This window comes from Aspergillus udagawae (assembly GCF_001078395.1).
Source record: "Aspergillus udagawae IFM 46973 DNA, scaffold_1, whole genome shotgun sequence".
Classification (NCBI taxonomy): Eukaryota; Fungi; Ascomycota; class Eurotiomycetes; order Eurotiales; family Aspergillaceae; genus Aspergillus; species Aspergillus udagawae.
In genome coordinates this window covers 5,369,701-5,388,216 of record NW_025091264.1, presented here as the reverse complement: position 1 = coordinate 5,388,216, position 18,516 = coordinate 5,369,701, and the positions used below count along the sequence as shown (strand labels likewise).

The 18,516-nt window shown below is 52.2% G+C and overlaps 6 protein-coding genes across 6 annotated transcripts; 3 read left to right on the top strand and 3 right to left on the bottom strand.

Moving 5' to 3' along the window:
* Positions 1 to 586: 586 nt before the first annotated feature.
* Positions 587 to 2,159, bottom strand: Aud_001777 (FAD-dependent oxidoreductase; the record flags this gene model as incomplete). Its single annotated transcript, XM_043287266.1, has 4 exons — positions 587 to 1,048; positions 1,096 to 1,463; positions 1,542 to 1,783; positions 1,861 to 2,159. The coding sequence occupies 4 exons, from the start codon at positions 2,157 to 2,159 to the stop codon at positions 587 to 589; spliced, it is 1,371 nt and encodes a 456-aa protein (XP_043143201.1).
* Positions 2,160 to 2,838: 679 nt separating this feature from the next.
* Positions 2,839 to 3,783, top strand: Aud_001776 (uncharacterized protein; the record flags this gene model as incomplete). The annotated part of the gene is made up of 1 exon (XM_043287265.1): positions 2,839 to 3,783. The coding sequence occupies one exon, from the start codon at positions 2,839 to 2,841 to the stop codon at positions 3,781 to 3,783; it is 945 nt and encodes a 314-aa protein (XP_043143200.1).
* Positions 3,784 to 4,255: 472 nt separating this feature from the next.
* Aud_001775 (DUF3237 domain-containing protein) lies at positions 4,256 to 4,986 on the top strand (the record flags this gene model as incomplete). Its single annotated transcript, XM_043287264.1, has 4 exons — positions 4,256 to 4,333; positions 4,383 to 4,445; positions 4,504 to 4,759; positions 4,832 to 4,986. The coding sequence occupies 4 exons, from the start codon at positions 4,256 to 4,258 to the stop codon at positions 4,984 to 4,986; spliced, it is 552 nt and encodes a 183-aa protein (XP_043143199.1).
* A 479-nt stretch (positions 4,987 to 5,465) lies between these two features.
* On the bottom strand, positions 5,466 to 6,627 carry Aud_001774 (uncharacterized protein; the record flags this gene model as incomplete). The annotated part of the gene is made up of 4 exons (XM_043287263.1): positions 5,466 to 5,608; positions 5,672 to 5,779; positions 5,834 to 6,020; positions 6,088 to 6,627. The coding sequence occupies 4 exons, from the start codon at positions 6,625 to 6,627 to the stop codon at positions 5,466 to 5,468; spliced, it is 978 nt and encodes a 325-aa protein (XP_043143198.1).
* A 410-nt stretch (positions 6,628 to 7,037) lies between these two features.
* Positions 7,038 to 9,151, top strand: Aud_001773 (uncharacterized protein; the record flags this gene model as incomplete). The annotated part of the gene is made up of 9 exons (XM_043287262.1): positions 7,038 to 7,172; positions 7,239 to 7,301; positions 7,376 to 7,741; positions 7,806 to 7,847; positions 7,903 to 8,325; positions 8,378 to 8,537; positions 8,592 to 8,747; positions 8,798 to 9,069; positions 9,122 to 9,151. 9 exons carry the CDS (start codon positions 7,038 to 7,040, stop codon positions 9,149 to 9,151), a joined length of 1,647 nt encoding a protein of 548 aa, XP_043143197.1.
* Positions 9,152 to 9,628: 477 nt separating this feature from the next.
* Aud_001772 (type I polyketide synthase) lies at positions 9,629 to 18,035 on the bottom strand (the record flags this gene model as incomplete). Its single annotated transcript, XM_043287261.1, has 11 exons — positions 9,629 to 10,786; positions 10,841 to 12,612; positions 12,673 to 12,758; positions 12,822 to 15,535; positions 15,587 to 15,741; positions 15,793 to 16,489; positions 16,542 to 16,783; positions 16,844 to 17,192; positions 17,249 to 17,411; positions 17,467 to 17,572; positions 17,624 to 18,035. The coding sequence occupies 11 exons, from the start codon at positions 18,033 to 18,035 to the stop codon at positions 9,629 to 9,631; spliced, it is 7,854 nt and encodes a 2,617-aa protein (XP_043143196.1).
* Between the last annotated feature and the right edge of the window lie 481 nt (positions 18,036 to 18,516).

Below are 18,516 nucleotides of genomic sequence, written 5' to 3'. Positions count from 1 at the left end.
GAGGCCATGATTGCAGCTCGGAGATGGCAGGCCGCTGATCCCGCCATTAACATGGATAACAAGTTTGGTTAACTGAGCGCATGGAATTCCTCTGGCACCAATTGGCTACAGCAGTGATTATTGCAACTAACATAACAATGTAGTCCTTCGCCGTTGTCTTGTCCATACACAAGCAACCGATTTTGGCGTGCGTTCGGACAGGGCGGGCCGAAATCCCCGCTGAGGCCGTCTTCCGTCCTTAGCAGATCATGAGACTATGGCTGAGTGCTGTAGTGATATGTGTTCAGTGCAGTGGGCTTAATTCTTCCAAGGAAGTAGTAGTTTCGGAACAATTTGGACTTATAACTTGATCCAATGTTAAGTGTACCACAATTGTGTATTCTATGGCTCTTTATAGCATGATGTTATCTTTAAAGACAGTAATATATCGGAGTTCTTCACCTACGAACCCTGCGTAATGTTTGCGAGGTTATCAACTGGATAGGGTGCATAGGTAAACGCAGGAAAAAATCGACCAAAAGAGTGAAAGTGTTTTGCATAATGGTAAAGATAAAAGGATTGAAATCCAATATACTCAGACCCAATGTCAATAGGCGGCTACATGGCCATTAGCATATCCATTGACATTGACATGGCCATTGATATGATGATTCCGGGGATCATCGTTCTGGTCATACTCTGCCCATGGCAGCAGCCCAGACGGAAACCCTACACAGGGAAGAAAGTCCAGCTTGGGCGCCGAAGTAAAGTATGCTCCAACGTGGTTTGCCAGCATCCTGTCATCACATAGTGGGAAGATCCAGTTTGCCAGAAGCTTGTGAAGGGGGGTGGCGTAGGTATGCATCTTTGCTGCCATGTGACTGAGATTCATCAACTCCTTGATGCGTTGGCGCTGCTCCTTCTGATATGCAGCGAATACCATATTGAGCGCAGTGCCGCTTGGTTTGGTACCGCCACAGGTGGTCCGCATCACACGACAGAGGTTATTCATAAAGGACGCAACGCCCTCAATGGCCGAGTTTCCGCCAAGAGCAAGATTAGGATGAATCTGTAGATAGTGAATAACCAAGTTTATGAAGAGGCAAAAAGACGAACCTTGTGAACTGCATCGCCGAGAAGACAAATACGACCATGATGCCAGTGCTCCATCACGCCCTCTTCAAGTGAGATGACAGAGGCCCGGGTACGTTGTCTCCAGATCTCAGAGAATAGCAATTGGTCGGTGACGGGCTTATCAGCAACAAGTTCCGCCAGTGCATTGGCATCCTCATCAGTGAAGCGCTGTCGTTTTGGCCAGGTGAACGGCGTGTCAAGGAGGAAGACCACGACGACGTAGACAGCATCCGGCTGAGAGGTGGCAAGGAAGGTGAACCTATTGTTATAAGTTATATTAACTTCCCGCTCACCAAGCTCGGGGATGGGAGGTGTGGAAACTAAGAGCGTCTTCCAATTGGTATTCAGGGCTAAGGGTTACTCAAGAATGAACAGTCAGCCAAGGCATGTTCTTCTTAAACTCCCATACAGGGTCGAGTTTCTCGTACAGGTCTTTTCTTTAACTTGGATCAAGCCAGGTGAGGTTTTTGTCGCATGATCCCACATGAAGCTCCGAATCAAGCTGTGGACTCCATCACAACCAAGGACCATGTCGCCAGTCTCAATAGTGCCGTCTGCAAGGCAGACCTCCACCCTGTCTGGAAACTGCTTCACGTTTTCGATAATTGCTTTGGTATGCACAAATGACTTGTCCGGCAAGCCGTCGTACAGAATCTGCAGGAGATTGCGTCTTTCCAAGGGAAAGAAGCCAATCCCATGACTTATAAGTTAGATTGGAGGGGTAGTACAACGCAGGGATTGACGTACTTCTTCTCAACATGGGTATATAGTAGATTATCGTGTATCACCCGGCCATCCGGTCCACGGCCCAAGAAGCGGTTAACTGGCACCGCGTCACGCTGAATAGCAGGAAGATAGCCGAGTTGATGGAGAATCCGAAGGCCGTGTGGCCACATGGAGATGCCATTGCCCATTGGCGGCGCAACTCCAGCATGCTTTTCGAGCACAACATGGTCAATGCCGAGCCGCTGGAGGCTGTTGGAGGCTACCAGCCCTGCTACACCCGCACCAACAACAATGATTCGGAATGGACGTTCAGACTGCATTGCTGTATTATATGCTGCTTTATGTGCAATTGAAAAGACAGTCTGTGGCTGTCAATCTATGAGAGATACTCAAGCGGAAGGCGTATACTGTTTATGGGAGCGAACTGGCTGGTGATACATGGCATGATTAATACTAGTCAGGTCCGTCTTCCCTGCTTTTCGCAAAGGGATCGGCTTCGGCCGATGAATGCCGCATTTTCTGCTCCTGAAAGATTAAATAATTACTACTGAAGGACTGTTCAATTTTGTCGACTAGTCGTAGTACAGCGTACGATCTGGTGATGAGGGATATTAAATCAGGGCTTATGGTCTGCAGCCTGTACGTGGAAATAGTGGCAGTAAGTGATATTAATAGTTGCTATAGGTATAGGTGAGTCATAAATTCACAAATTCCTTTGTCCATATTGCACAAAGAGGCCGCCATTTATTTATTTATAGCCCATGTTTATAATGTAAGCGCCCCCTGCATTGACGTGGCTCTCCATCTTCCCATTCATCATCTCTAACTCAGTTTTCATCTCACTCATCCAGTCAAGCATCAATGGTCATCAATACATCCATTGAATATAGAAGTCGTTAATATACACAAGGCCCTCAATCCTCATTAAGTGCGAGAGCAGTCGCCTCACATGCTCTAAATCCCGACCTAAAACCCTACGACTTAATCCACACCGCCATCATGAACATCATCACTTTCATGCAAAACCGGCCTCGACTTACGGGTGTGGTCTCATTAGCTGCTGCCGGCACGATAGTCGCCGCATACCTTGGCAAGCGACGCCTTGACCGGTCATGCCCGAGAATCTCCATCACCCAGCTCCCAAAGTCAAGTGCTTGTCGCAACCTCGTGGAGAGCGGCGAAGCAGTCCCGAAGGCTGTATGGGGCATGGAAAAGTCAGCTCTGCTGGCCTCGTGGTCTGGTGGCGACCAAACCCGCTGGGTCCCCTCTTTCGCAGCACTTCAAGCGGATGTCCCCGTATCCGACCTCGCTGGATACGGAGCATTTCACAGCGAACAGAGTAAGGCCGAGAAGGATGACGCGCATCACCTGATGCGGAATTTAGTTGCCGCCTTTCTTGATGCGCGGGCCGCGGGGCCAGAGGCGTGGTTTCTGGACAAAGAGGTGCCGCCATTGTCCTTCGCGCCCGGTAGCCTATTATTCGGCGATCAAGGCAGCATGGGAGCCTTTATGCTTGGGACCTGGTCTACAAACCGGAACACCTCTATCCAGCCTCAGGCCCTGGGCCCAGGAGTACCCGAGCCTTGCTCCGAGTTCCCGTCAAACAGGGACGCGATCCAGGATAGTCCTAACGACACAGCTGGAGCTGTAATGTACTGGAAATTCCCCGACGGGCTGGTCCGAACAGTTGACAAGGCAGCATCGTACGGTCTCCCGTGGCGGTTCATGGACGGCGGTTTCCAAGAATTCATTGTGGAAAAGGTGTCAGATGAAACGGCGAGGGTGACATACATAAGTGTTGAATGCTCTAATCTCCACCCCCGCGGCCAATCTACAAAGGATTTCAAGATGTTGCCATGGCTGGCTTATGAGGTTCACGTACTATATGCACAACTCCTTTGGCATAATACGGTGATGCAGCTTCGTAACCGCACGAAAACATGAGATGATTTTCTAGACTAGCATTATGATTGAGAGTAGTAATAAAGATACCCCTCCACTCATCCTCCTTACTGCTTCATGCCCTATGTCGGTACATACCCAGAAAGAAAGCCGGCAGCTCACTGCCTCGCTGAACATATCTTCCGACAATTCTATTCTTACTAGGTACGGTAAATGACTGGCAGGGATGTCAGCTTACCACTGTGGCTTATCTACGGTGAAAAGCGGACCGCGTTGCCCGCACTCGGCCGCTTGAGGATCACCCCGTTAAACAATAGGTAAAGGAAAAAGAATCGGAAGTGTATTTTCCGCCGATGGAGACCTTGTCCTACATTTTACGCAAGCTCTGGTTTTCGCCTTAGTAGATATAATTATCTTGAAGTGGCCGGTCATAGATGAGGATACCTAGCTCAATCATCCCAGACTATCGCCCATCTCTACATTCACTCAAACGACAGAGCTGTCACTAAACAACATGGGCTCGGATCCCTCGAAAACGGCTGCCCTAGCCCTTGAAAGCTTTCCAACCACGCAGCCAGCGATTCGAATCAAGGTATGAGGGAATAGATGTCGTATGCAGCGGTCGACTGATGCTTCTCTAGGCCGGACTCGCTGGTCAATTGCCCTGTGGGGACATTTACACTGGCTCGACCCTTGTTGGTGTCGTGAGTTGCCTCCTCTCGAGAACCTCACGCAGTCAAAGGGATTACTGACACCTCATAGCCTTTCTCCCACGGTACTATCGAGTCGGTCGAGGGCTTCGAGCCCAAGGTCAACTTCACGATCAGCAACGGCCATGACTGGTTCCGCATCGATGCAGACAAGAAGCATGGGCGCCTGAGCATAACGGCCGTTGCTACTGATGCCGAGGGTCGGTGCATGCGCGTCATGGCCGACGGCGTCATCGAGTTGAACGAGCCTACTCTGGCTTTGATTATGGGTCATCCTGAGGCAAAGAGTACCCCCTTCGGCTCAGCAGGTGAGACGAGGATTTCTATTCCCGGGGTTAGGTATTGTATCTGGTGATTACATCTGGCTAACGAGAGAACAGTTGAGCAAATGAGATTCGAGTGTGGCCATGAACCTTATAAGCCGCTTGAAAACATGATGTTTGCCGGCAGCTTGCGTTTCCTGAAGGAAGAAAGTGGTGAACTATTTGCTGAGATCCGATTGTCCCGGATTGTTGCAGGGTCTGGCTATGAATGAAGGTCTAAATATGCATGACAGTTAGCGTTCACATGGACTAGCAAATTTTTACCGTTCAGAAAATATGGAAAGTTTCTAAATATGAGTAAATACTAGCTACTTAGTTAGTGAAGTAATAAGTATGGTAATGCCTTCTGAGCTAACCACAGGCACGGCTCTGCTCTACAGATGATCATAGCGACCGCGGGACGGTCAGCTCATCGGTCATAGATGCAGACGGCGAGCTCGCCCTCGCAGGCTATTCGGCTTGTTCGGGCCCTGCTCTTCATCGAAAGCACCTGCGCCGCACCCGCTCACCAGCTGGTGGACTTATTAGCTGACCGAATCTGGTATGACGGGCCTCCCAATCAATGGTTTCTACAGGACTCTGTCATTGCGGGGCTTATCCAGGTAGGTACAGGCCTTATACTCGGCTACAGTAGCTACACGGTGCCAAGATTGAACTCGGAGTGTGTATGCTTAATACGACGATATGGTCCTCAGTAAGTGAATTCCTGACCAACAAGCTTTTCACTCAACTGCCACAATCTCTCTGCTTCGACGACACTGGTTCCCCATGGCTTCACAGTCTCAGTAAAAGGGTCGGCAACATGACAGCCTGTCAAATACGCGCCATTATATGCTGAAAGTTGCATGTTAGAATAAAGCCTGTTCTTAATGCTTGGGGGATCTGCTGAAGCCATACCTTCCAAGCCGGGCGCGAATGAAGCGAATATATGGGTTGCTGCCCCATGCTGGGCTGTCTTGAACGCAATCTGATCCTCTACATTCCCGAGTGCAACGTCCACGGCCTCTGTGTTTAAACGTCAGCATACGGTTCTGTGGTTACAAATGAACATCAACTCACGGATAGCGGACTGTTCCTCCCACCAGTTCATATGGTCAGAAAGGTGAGTGAATACGAAGCCTGGGTGTAGACTAAAGGCTAATAAGCCATGCGTCTCTCCCAGCTTCTTGGCTAGAGACAGTGCCATCAGCATATTGGCTGTCTTGGCTTGTCCATAGGCTTGCCATTTATTATAAGTGTCGCCATCCTGTGCAACAATGTTGTCAGCCTCAGTCAATGAATATTGTTCCTGCACTAGAGAAGGAAGCATTTACATGGAAGTTATAATCCCCCCAACGGATCGGATTGAAACGGTGGCCTTCACTGCTGACGTTTACTACCCTCGGTGCTTCCGATGCCAGAATCTTGCTCATTATCAAGTTGGTGAAGAGGAAGTGCCCCAAATGATTGACAACAAAGGTCATCTCAAAGCCGTCTACAGACTGCGCCCACTCGATCCCCATGACACCGGCGTTGTTGACAAGGACATCGATTTTGGGCACATCGTCCCAGCCGAGGACAGCATCCGCAGCCTTGCGGACGGCAGCGAATGAGCTCAGGTCCAGCTCAAGAAGTCGAACATCAACACCAGGATACTTGGCCTTGATGGTCTCAGCCGTCTCCTGAATTTTTGCAACCGTCCGTCCGGCCAAAATCAGTAAGCTGGGTTGGGCGGCCGCGATACTCTCGACAAATGCGGCTCCTAGACCTCCCGGTGATACTCCCGTGGTCAATATCGATTTCCCCTTGATTGCAGCTGCCAGATCTTGAACCAATTCATCGGCAGTGGTCTCTGAGTTGTAGGAAGAACCCATTTTGTGTGCGTGTCTTAGCAAAGGTGAAATAGTGACGTTAACTTTATAAGACGTTGTATAATTAATTGATTTCACTTAAGGATCCCGCTACTGGAATTGTTTTGGATAACTGGGGTGCCGACGATACCGATGCATATTACAAGAATCAAGTTCCAAACTGACAACCGCAAGAACAATTGTTGACATGTCCTTTGCCCGTAACAGACCGTAAGACCGAACTGTGCAGGGATCAAAGGAGAAAGGCTGAATCTGACAGTGCGGACTGGAGCGGCCGAGCGGGAAAACAAAGTCCGCTGTGGGTCTGCGAGGAATGAACAAGCTACCAAGTCCTACAAAGATGCCTGGTGGCCATTCAGATAAGCTTTCCTGATCGTTTGGTTGCAGCTTTAGAATCATATCAGACCATCAGAATGGGCGCCACAACCCCCAGTGAGAAAGGCACCGCCTCGAGTCTTCCTCCTTCGGAGGATCAACTGGAGTCGGAGCATCAAAGCACAGAATTATTGTCTGTCGATGCCTCACCACGCCGGCTCCATGGCTGGAAGGTAGGTCGTGTTCTTTTGTAGGGAAATAACTCGTCGAAGGAAGGCTCATGAATATCCTTCCATCAGTGGGCCATTAGCTACGGATCTCTTTTGTCTGTGACGTTCCTCTTCGCTCTAGACAACACAATTGTAAGCTGTTCTCGTTCTTTTCTCAATTGACTGGAAAGCTTCCTTCGACCGCGGAAAACTGAGATATTTGCTAGGTTGCTGCCATCCAACCATCGATTTTGGCAAGTCTGGGCCAGGTCAACCTGTTCTCCTGGATCGGCGTCAGTTTCTCACTCGGCAGCACGGCCATTCTGGCCTGGTCCAAGGCGTATGGCGTCTTCGATATCAAATGGCTCTTCCTTGCCCACATCGTGATGTTTGAGGTCGGCAGCGCGATATGCGGTGCTGCGCCAACAATGCCCGCCCTGATCATCGGCCGAGTAGTCGCCGGGTTTGGGGGATGTGGGATGTATTCTGGCTCGTTGACTTATATTGCCGCCCTGACATCGATCCACGAGAGACCCCTCTATACGGCTGGCATTGCGGTGATCTGGGGACTCGGGAGTGTCCTTGGTCCAGTGGTGAGAATTTGGTCTAATTACTTCCCTTGTCATCATCCAGTGGTCAAGCTCACCGGAACAACAGGTTGGAGCTGGCTTTGCCAGCAGCTCCGCCACATGGAGATGGGTAGGTAGAGATGAAACATCCATTGCCCCATTGTCTGCATATTGACAGATACCAGGGCTTTTACATCAACATCGTCGTGGGGGCTGTCTTCTCGCCGGCCTACATCTTCCTGCTGCCACAGATTTGCCTCCAGACCGACAAGACCATCTATCAGAAGTTGCGTATGGTTGACTGGATCGGAGTCACTGTCTTTGCTGGCGGTGCGGTGAGTTTCATCATGGCCGTCACCTCGAATGGGGAGACTTATGCCTGGGGCTCTGGGTCGGCCATCACTCTCTGGGTTTTATCGGGCGTGTGTCTCGCTGCAACCATTATGTTGTCGTATTGGCATCCTTTGGTTGCCGGTGAAGACAGACTCATCCCGGTTCACTTCTTCCGGCGCCCGGTTCTGCTAAACTTGGCCGTTCAGATGTTTCTGGTCTCGGGAGTGATGCTCGGATTTGTGTACTACATCCCGGTTTTCTTTGCTTTCACTAGGGTAAGACCATCATTCCTTGCGGTTTGACGTATGCCAGTTAACCCCTCCACAGGGAGATGACGCGATGCAAGCTGGTGTACGACTACTGCCCTTTGTCTGCCTCATGGTCTTTTCCGCCATTCTAAGCGGTGCTCTCATGCCCAAGACTGGTCATTACATGCCGTGGTACGTTGCAGGCAGCGTTCTAGTGACGCTGGGAAGTGGTTTGATGCGTAAGTCCAGTTCCTCCAGTCATTCTCTTTATGAATAGGCTGACGAGAAGCCAGTCTCCGTCAACGCCGACACCGGTCCAGCCAGAGTGTACGGCTATACGGTCCTGGTTGGCGCTGGTGTAGGGTGTTACGTCGTTGCAGGGTTCGCCGTGACTCAGGCGATGGTGAAGGCAACGGACGTATCCAACGCCGTCGCGTTTCAATCGATTGGTACGAATTCTGTCGCAGTTTGCCTGGACTTTACTGACCCTCCCATGCAGCTCAGGTCCTCGGATGCGTTGTCCTTCTGGCGGTAGCCGGAAGCATCTATGAAAACACATCCTTAGCCGAGATTACCCCTCTACTCCCAGCCGGCACTCCTTCGAAATTCGTGTCTGAACTCATTGCGGGTACAAGCAGCTCCGCGTTCGCCAGTCTCTCGCCAGAAGTTGCCGGGCAGGTCATTTCGGCTCTCACCAAGACCCTTCGAAACGTCTGGATTTTCTTCTTGTCATCCGGTGCTCTTAGCCTTTGTCTCAGTCTATTTCTCGACGTAAGTACTACTCCCTGGACCATAGACCAGCTGCTTACCTCGCCTTCTGCAGCGCAAACGGTTGAATATAACGGCCGGATAATTGAGGGTTGCAATCACAAGAGCCACAGAGTCAAAGCACGATTTTATTATATAGTTCTAAAGATAGCCGTGGGCAGGATTCAGATTGGTAATAGAGGAGTTAGAGGTACAGTATGTCTTTAAAGCAATCATTGATGGTTGTGGTCAATTGGTTACTATAAGACAATCGATCAAAATTTAAACCCTACTGTGTCCTTTTACAAGATAAATCTAGATGAATTTTAATTCCTATCATATCATAGTTTTACCGTCTATTGTATCATTAACCAACCCAGAAATTAAATATGCCAAGACCAATGTAGGATTCCTTTCTTGTTTTCTCATGTTAATGGGGGGGACTTTGTATCAGGGACTTCTCATTATATACTACGTTTGCCCCCACACTGTGCGGAACAACGTATGACGGCTACTAAACTACGAAAAGAACCGGATTAGACATAAAAGCTCAGTTGATCAGCTGATTATTGATACCTCCCATTCACTCCTCCTCCCTCTGCACCGTAGGACTCAAGAGCGAGCTCTTGGCGGCGATTTTGGCGGCCAACGCAGTCAGAGGATCATTACTGAGAATATCAAACACGCTGACATCGGATTTGGCTTCCTTGAACACCCACGCGCGGACCTCCACCGCAACCAGACTATCCACGCCGTAGCTGTTGGCCGGTCGACTGGCGTCGAGGTCCTCCAGCTCCATCATCATTGCCTTGGCCAGTTTCTGCATGAGCGCGCGACAGACAACGTCCGATGCCTCTCCCATCGTCTGCGCGGCAGCTAGACTTTCGTGCAGGCCCTGGCCAGCATCCTCGGAGCTGACCGTGAACTCCTGGGTGTCGAAGATCCGCATGTGCGAGAAGCGCCCGTCACCGAACCAGTACGGCTCATCATGGCCGTTCTGGTTCAGTAAACCTCCCGTTGCCAAACCCGCGACAACTTGCGTAGGGGTGGAATTGTTCATGGCCGCTTCAATGAGGGCGAGCACTTCCTGCTCACGCACACCGATCATGGCACCTGTTTTGAGATATGAGAGAATCTCGCCTCGCTCGGCCGTGATCCCGACCCCTAGGACGACGCCCAGGTTGATTGACGTGGCATTAAGACCCAGCGCGCGTCGATGGTGGCAGATAGCGTCCTGGTAAGTGTTGCCAGCGTTGTAGTTGCCCTGACCGCGAGAGCCGACAATGCCGCCCACGGACGAGAGACAGATGAAGAAATCCAGGTCTTTGGGGAGCAGATCGTGTAGGTTGCGTGTGGCTTGCACCTTGGGACGGATTGCCGCATGGTAGTCCTCGACCGTCATGTTCTCAAAGAACACATCCTGCAGGTGCATTGCGCATGTAACAACACCTCGGATGGGAGGAAATTCGACTGCAGCTTCCTGCAGAACGGTGTCTAGTTGACTGGCGTCGCTGATGTCGCAGGCATATGCCTTGACATGCACGCCTTGGGCACGCAGATTGGCGAGAAGCTTCTTGGCTTCGGGCCGCTTGTCGCCCGACCGAGATGTGAAGATGAGGTTGCGGGCGCCCTGGTCCGCCATCCGCTGGGCAAGCGAACGTCCAAGTCCACCGAGCCCACCGGGGATCAGGTAGGTTGCGTCGGCTGCAAGCTGGGCGGGACGAGCCTTCTGAGGGACGACCTGTGGTAATGCTCGTTAGTATAGACTCCGTTTCTTCTAGAGATTACTACTAACCGGAACGAGATCATCATCGTTTGCCTGCAGGACCATCTTCCCAATGTGTTTACCCGTCTGCATTATGCGGAAGACTTCTTCAATCTGGGAGAAATTGAAGACCTTGAGAGGTTTGACAGGGCGGATGATGCCTTCAGATACCATCCTCATCATGTCCGCGATGATGCGGCCAAACAGGGGGATGTTGTCACGGTAGACGCTGAGCATGTTCACCCCGCAGAACCGAATGTTGTTCATAAACGGCGCCATGTCTATGCCGGTATTGCCAACGATATCCTTCTTGCCCAGCTCGATAAACCGACCAAAGGGTGCAACGGCAAGCCAGGACTGACGAAGAGCCTCGCCTGCCAGAGAGTTGAGGACGACATCCACGCCTTTACCGTTGGTCATACGCTTGATCCCCTGTGCAAAACTGAGGTCGCGACTGTTGAAGATATGGTCCTCTGCGATTCCGTATTCCTCCACGAGGAATCGTTTCTTCGTCTCGGATGAGACGGTGACGAAGATCTCGGCCCCAATATACTGGCAAAGGATGATGGCCGCTTGTCCAAGGCCTCCAGCCGCAGCATGAATCAGCACACTCTCGCCCTGCTGCAAATGGGCCACGTCAAAGAGGGAGTAGTAGACCGTGCTGTAGATGCATGGGATGGACGCCGCATCTTCAAAGGACATGCTGTCGGGGATCTTTTGGAACATCTCCTCGGGGTTGCGCAGGAAGTTGCGGAAGCATCCCAGTCGGAAGGTGATCACTCGATCTCCCACTTTGTATTTGGTCACTTTGGAACCCACGCGAGTCACAATACCGCTACACTCGACACCCAGATCGGTGTCGGCAATCTGTCCCATAGCGATCATGACATCGTGGAAGTTCATTCCAACGGCCTTGACCGCAATCTCGACCTGACCGGGGCTCAACGGCTGGGAGTATTCCTCGTCGTTCACGAACTGGAACGTGTCCAGCATACCGGGGCTTTTGATAGCCAACGCCAGGGGTCGGCCAGGCTGCTTGAAGGACATAGGAACTGCGTCTGGCGTTTCTGTAATGGAGGAAAGCATCTCGTTGACGGGGGCATCAGGGTCCAGACGGACCGTGTGAATCATCCCATTCCGGAGCGCATATTCCCAGTCAGGGTGCTCGTCGTTCTTTGCCTCCATGCCTGACTGCAGCACACTATTGATGGCGAGCACGGTGGCCGGATCGTCGATACCGATTGCGGGATCCAGATCCAGTGTGGTGAGCTGCATATGTGGGATCTCGCCTCTGATGGTGCGACCAAGACCCGCAATAATATTACTCTCGGGCGAAGAGCTTTCCATGGCCGCACCTCGTGTGAGCCACAACGTGGATTCAGACTGGAGGATCATGCGCTTAACAGCTTCGAATTCGTCCTGGCTGGCCTGATACAATAGCGGAGTGTCTGCTTCCAAGAACGAGATGCAGGTCTTCCCTGCCAGCTCGTGCTGGTCCAGGTCCTCCGCGGAGACTAGTTCCGCTCGTGTACCTTTTGCGGTGAGCGCTTCAATTAGCTTGGAACAGAGGCTCGTAACGGACGGGGCGGGTTGAGAAGGATGGACAAGAACGGCCTTCTCGGGAAGCCCTGGTGCCGGTGTCTCTGGAACAGCGGACGAAAGCATGAGGGAGACGGAGTATTCCTCTTCAACCTTATGATCCCTGAAACACATGTCCAGCCCGCTGAATCCGGCTTGTCTGAGTGCTTCCTCCCATTCCTTTTCGGACAGTCTTGGTCCGTACTTGCGGCCGTCGTTTTCCCCTGTGGATTGTCAGCAGCCATGTCGTCAAGAATGCTCATGTGGTTGTCAAATGGACATACCCATCCACCACCCTGGAAGAGTACCGAAGATCATCGGGATCCGAGCCAAGGTGCAAGTCAGTTCGCCCAGAAGCAGTACGCCTCCTCTGCGGGAAATTAGAGATTAAACATGAATGACGATGTTGTCCATTCAGAGAAGGTGAACTTACGGTTTGAGCATATTCCTGCAGTTCTTCAAGCAGGCACTGATGGAAGAGGTCGCATGCAGCACATTGTTGGCAATGACCAGATCATATTCACCCATGGGCATCCCCTGTGCCCCGGCGTCCTTTTCGATATTGAGGACTTTGTACTGCAGGAACGGCGCCCAGGGTGCAAACTCCTCCGACGCCTTCTCAAAGAAGCCACTGCTGATGTCAGTAAATGTGTAGGACTGGAGACGCATGGAGGTATCGTGACGATTCCCCAACGCCTCCAGGACCACCGAGGTCGTGCCTCCTGTGCCCGCTCCCACTTCCAGAATCTTGAGGTCTTTCTTATGGGACAGCAGCTGGACATATTTGGCGATGATGGGATTCCACTTGTTCACACCAATTCCGTTGCGGTAGTATTGGGTGAGCAAGTCATCCTCCCGCATGAGCTGCAGTGGCTCCAACTCGCCTCGGAGAATCTTGTCGTAGTCAGCCCCAAGGCGGCACATGAGCTTTCCATCCACGGTGGAGGCCGCTGCTCGCGCGAGAACTTCCTCCTCAAAAGAGTCGGTCGTGTTGAGCCAATCCACGTTGGGGATGCTCCGTTGGCAGTTCAGCTTTCCCTGCGTGGCCAGTTCATATTGATGCTGCATGTACTCGTAGAAAATGCGATGGTGGTGTGCAAACGTCTGACTGTCATCTGGCCCAAACTGCCGCAGAACACGCTTGCAGAGAATGAAAGACGCTAGCTCAAGAGTCTGGATCACCTCTGAGTCGGCGTCTGGCACTTCCTGCCCGTAGCGCCCGAGCAACTCGACTGCGCGATCCAGCGGCAGATGCTCGAGATCGATATCCCATGTCGGATGTGCACCCAGCTTCCGCAGGGACTTCGTAATGGTTTCGGCCGCCAGACTCTCTGTCATAGTCTCCAACGAGATGTTTCGACAGCCTTCGATCACGATGAATGGCTCTTCCCACTCGCTGGTCGAGGCAGCAACCATGGCAATGGACTCGTTGAACCCGTAAGGCTTCGACTTGGAGTAGCCGTAGAATCGAGTACCGGGGGCATTAGGGACCTTGGCGGAGATGTACAGGCTCTCGATGAACCGAGGGATCTTAGCCCGGTCTAATTGCACACCGGTAGGTGTCGAGGCCGGGATCATCATCTGCACGAATCCGTCCAAGCAGGCCGGATGGATCACATGGGGGTATTCAAAGTTCTCAGGCATGTATTTCTTGGTGTCGGGCACCTCCAGCATACAATGGGCCTCGTAGTCCCCGGAGCTAATATGGACGAGCGTCGTGAACGAAGGACCCCATTGGAGACCGAGTTCGGCCATAGCCGCATAGACCTGCCGCGGGTCATCTGGCTTGAATCCCGCGTTAGCTAGTCTGTGATACTCCGCGCGGTGGCGGTCCTTCGCTTCCAGTTCCTCATCTGTAAAGGTGGTATTGGCCGCCTTTTTATACTTGACGGAGATGAGACCCGAGCAATGCTGGGACCAAACCCCCTGGCGAGTGCGGCACGAGATGGTGAATTCCTTCCAGTAAGCATCCGGGAGACGCGAGCCCATCCGCCACGGCCGGAATTGGAGCTTGGTTTCAATCGGCTCATCAGCCGGCACCACCATGGCGGTTCCCACGGCCACATCGCGCAGTTGGAAGCCTTCGATTTCCTTGCTCTTATCCGAGATCTGTCGGATGCCTTCGATGGCCATGACCATCATTCCCGACAGCGGGTACAAGATCGAGGATTGGACCTTGTGGTGCTCGATCCAGGGCATCTCGGCCACTCGGAGATAGTTTCGCCAAGACGGCTCCAGGTCACTGCAATGCTCGCTCAGGGCACCCAGCAGGTCGTGACGAGGAAGCTTGCGCTGGCGGTATGCAACCGAGATGGGGGATTCGTACCAGTAGCGTTGCATGTGATTCCAGGCAAACGGGGGAAGATCAGTCAGGGGCACTGGCAGAGTAGCTCTTTTTCCTGGGGTGTTGGCCATGGTCAGATCCGCCGGATATCCGTGTTGGTTGAGCTTGCCCAATGCTTCGAGGGCGGTTCTTGTGGCATCATTACCCCGCGACAGGACAGAGACGTAGGGAATCGGAGTCTTGGTCTTCTCGTGCTGCAGGATCTGCTTGATCGGTCCTTGCAACGCGGCATGCGGGCCCACCTCTAACAAGACGTTGATGAAGGCCTCTTTGCGTGCCGTGCGTCTCTTGCGTGTCGAATACGACACGGCGGTTGATACGGCCTGCAGGAAGTTGACCGGACTGATCATGTTGTCCACCCAGTAGTCAGGCCCAAGCTCGTCTGCGTTGATTGGCTTCCCAGTGACAGACGAGAACATCACGGCTCCTGTATCCCCTGCTTTTAAGGTCCTGATATTCTGGAGCGCACGGCGATATTCATCTGCAATTGCCTTAATATGTGGCGAGTGATACGCAGTCTTCACGTTCAGTCTCCGAGCAAAGACCTTGGAACCCTCTAGCATTTCCTGAACTTGAGTGATGGCCGCCGAGTCGCCGGATAAGGTGACATTCGACGGGCTGTTAATGCAGGCGACCACCACCTCCCCATCGGTAACCTTATCAAGGTAGGGCTGGATAGCATCTTGGCCAAGTCCAACAGCCATCATACCGCCATCCCGGGTGATGGTGTTGGAGAGACGACCGCGATGGTAGGCGATTTTCCATGCATCCTCTCTGCTGATGGCTCCTTTTGCATAGGCGGCCTACAATGTGTCAGCGAGTGTTCTTTTCCAAAGCGACCTTACACAGCTTACAGCGATTTCTCCGCTCGAATGACCAATGACCGCTGTCGGACGGATATTCCATTCAGCGAGTAGATCAACCAGAGCCACTTGGAGCGCTGTACATGTGGCCTGACTGATGGCCGCTTTGTTGATGCAAGACGTGTCCTTGTCGCGCACGAACTCCACTGTTAAGGTTAACATGCTGCGTCAAGGTAGGAGTGGGTTTCATTTCTTACAGAATAGATTCCACGTGCATCCCTCGCTTTCCAGGTATGCCGTAGCAGCCTCCAAACTCTGGCGGAAGGTGGCGTAGCAAAGAAGCTCCCTCCCCATTGCGTACCACTGGGCTCCCTGCCCGGTAAAGATGAATCCGAGAGAAGGCACCTGCGATGCTCTCAGGGCCTTGGGAACGCCCTGTTCCAGGATTGAAACAAGCTCTTCTACCGTGGAGGCCACTGCATATGTTTTCCACGACAGCCTGCTGCGACACTCGGACAAGGTATACACAAGGCTATCCAGGAAATCTTCTGGCAATTCACCGCGCGTCTTATCAAGCAGGTATGTCAACAGCGCCTTAGACGTTCTCTCGACCCCGTTCTGTTCGTGGGAAGACCAGTAGAACAGCTTTGGTGCAGGGGCGATTTTTGCGATCTCCAGGGGAGTAGTACTGTAGCTCGTTCGGTCGCTCTCGTTCCCGTCCACTTTCGACCAGGTGCTATCCTGGCTCGAAGTGGAAAGCAAATCGGAGAGGGTCTCGAGGTCCTCAATCCGACTGTCGACGACGGTCCTATGAGCACCTTTCAGCCCACGGCTCGTGAGATAGTTGTAGGCGTCATCCAGGATGCAGTGGGCATTGGTACCACCATAGCCGAACGAGTTGACGCTTGCACGACGGAGGCCTTGCGTTGGCCAGTAGGTCAATTTAGTGGGGATCTCAATACTTCGTTAGCCTAGGTTCCCAGGAGCGGAGCGCAATTCATCTCACAGTTATGTTCCAGTCGGTCATTGGAATGCGAGGGTTGGGCTTCTCAAACCACAGATTAGGTGGAATGATTCCCTTTTCAAGTGCGTACACGCTCTTGATCAAGCCAGCCAAACCACTCGCGCCCTCCATGTGACCGATATTAGTCTTGATGGACCCGATTGGAATTGGGTTGTCCTTGGATCTGGACGCTCCAAATGTAGCTCCAATTGCAGACGCTTCCAGCGGATCACCGGCGGGTGTGCCTTTGTTCTTCAGTTAGCCCCTGAATACGACCCTAAGGACTCAACGAGAAGAACTTATACCGGTTCCATGCGCCTCGAAATAGCTTGTCTCGGAAAAGTCAAGACCGGCCGACTGATAGGTGGTCCTGATCAATTCCTCCTGTGCTTCCGCAGAGGGTAGAGTAATACCCGGGGTTTTGCCATCCTGGTTTACTCCAGTCCCTCGAATCACTGCTCGGATAACGTTATTATCCCGGAGCGCGTCCGCCAGGGGCTTCAGAGTGATAACAGCGGCACCTTCACCGCGCGAGTATCCATTGGCTTTATGATCAAAGGCCTGGCACTTGCTGTCGGGACTGAGGAAATGCAGGGATGTCATTGCGATTTGCATCTCCGGCATGAGGAGAAGGTTGATGCCACCCACGAGAGCCTGCACGTCGGGTCAGTGTTATCAGGCATCATGCATTGCTTGGTGTAGAGACTTACCGTTTTGGATTCACCACTTCGGAGACTTTGACATGCCAGATGCAACGCAACAAGGGAGGAGGAACAGGCCGTGTCGAGACTGAGACTGGGCCCCTTGAGATCGAAGAACCATGAAATACGGTTTGATATGAGAGCCGCACCGTTTCCAGTGCCCTCGTACTTCCTATAGCTGACGTGAGTACGATTGTTTTTAGCAGTACAGGATGGACTCAGCCTACGGAATATCCTCAGCATCATGCGAGCGAAGATTTGCGTAGTCCCTGGTAAACGAGGCCATGAAGCAGGCCATGGGCGAACCGGCAACATCCTCGATGCGAAGACCGGCTAGTCCTTATTAGCAAGACTATGAAAGCCATCGTTGAATGGGTGGGATACCATTTTCCAAACTTTCATAGGCCACTTCCAGAGCGAGTCTTTGCTGCGGATCCATCGCATTGGCCTCCTGCGGGGTGATGGAGAAGAAAGGCGCATCGAAACAGGCAACGTCCTCCTGCATGTAATGGCCTCCTCGAACATTCATGGTCCCCTGTCGTTCTGCATGGGGATGGTAGAATGCATCGATATTGAACCGGTCCTTGGGCACTTCGCTCATGGCACTTTGTCCCTTGCAGATCAGATCCCACAGTTTCTCGGGATTCGTGGCTTCACCGGGGAATCTGCCGCCAATTCCAATAATCGCGATCGGTTCGAGGGCATCCTTGGCTGTGATAGCTGCCATGTTCCGCGGGCTGACCCCATTTGTGCCGATAGTATGGGGCATATCCGGGTCAGACAAGTACGGAGCCATGTTGGATGTACAGATATAAAGTATGCTAGCAGCAGCTTAACAACAGTACGTAGATATACCGTAGGTAGTCTGCGCCTAACTTCTCTCAATTCCCGGTCACGTAGGAGATATATCATATCATATAGGATGATGCTGTAACATTCTCATCCGCAATGCGAACCCCGAGATTCCGCGCCGAGTAGGCTCATAATAGGCAAGCACACTGCTGACAGAGAGATTGGATACTTTGCTGTCAGACGAAGGATTTCTCGACGGCTTTTGCCCCGGACTTCTGGGGCCGACTCGGGAAGCGGCAGTCCGCACTCCGCGCGGCTACGCTACTGCTACATTATACTATACTGTCCTATACCATGCCTGACTGTGCGTGGTCGCACAGAATCCTCAGGATCTGCCATACAGAGGTCAAATTTATTGGCTTTACGTGAAATATATGTTGACTGTCTCTTTCTATATTCGTACAAACCCTATATCACTCGTTGAC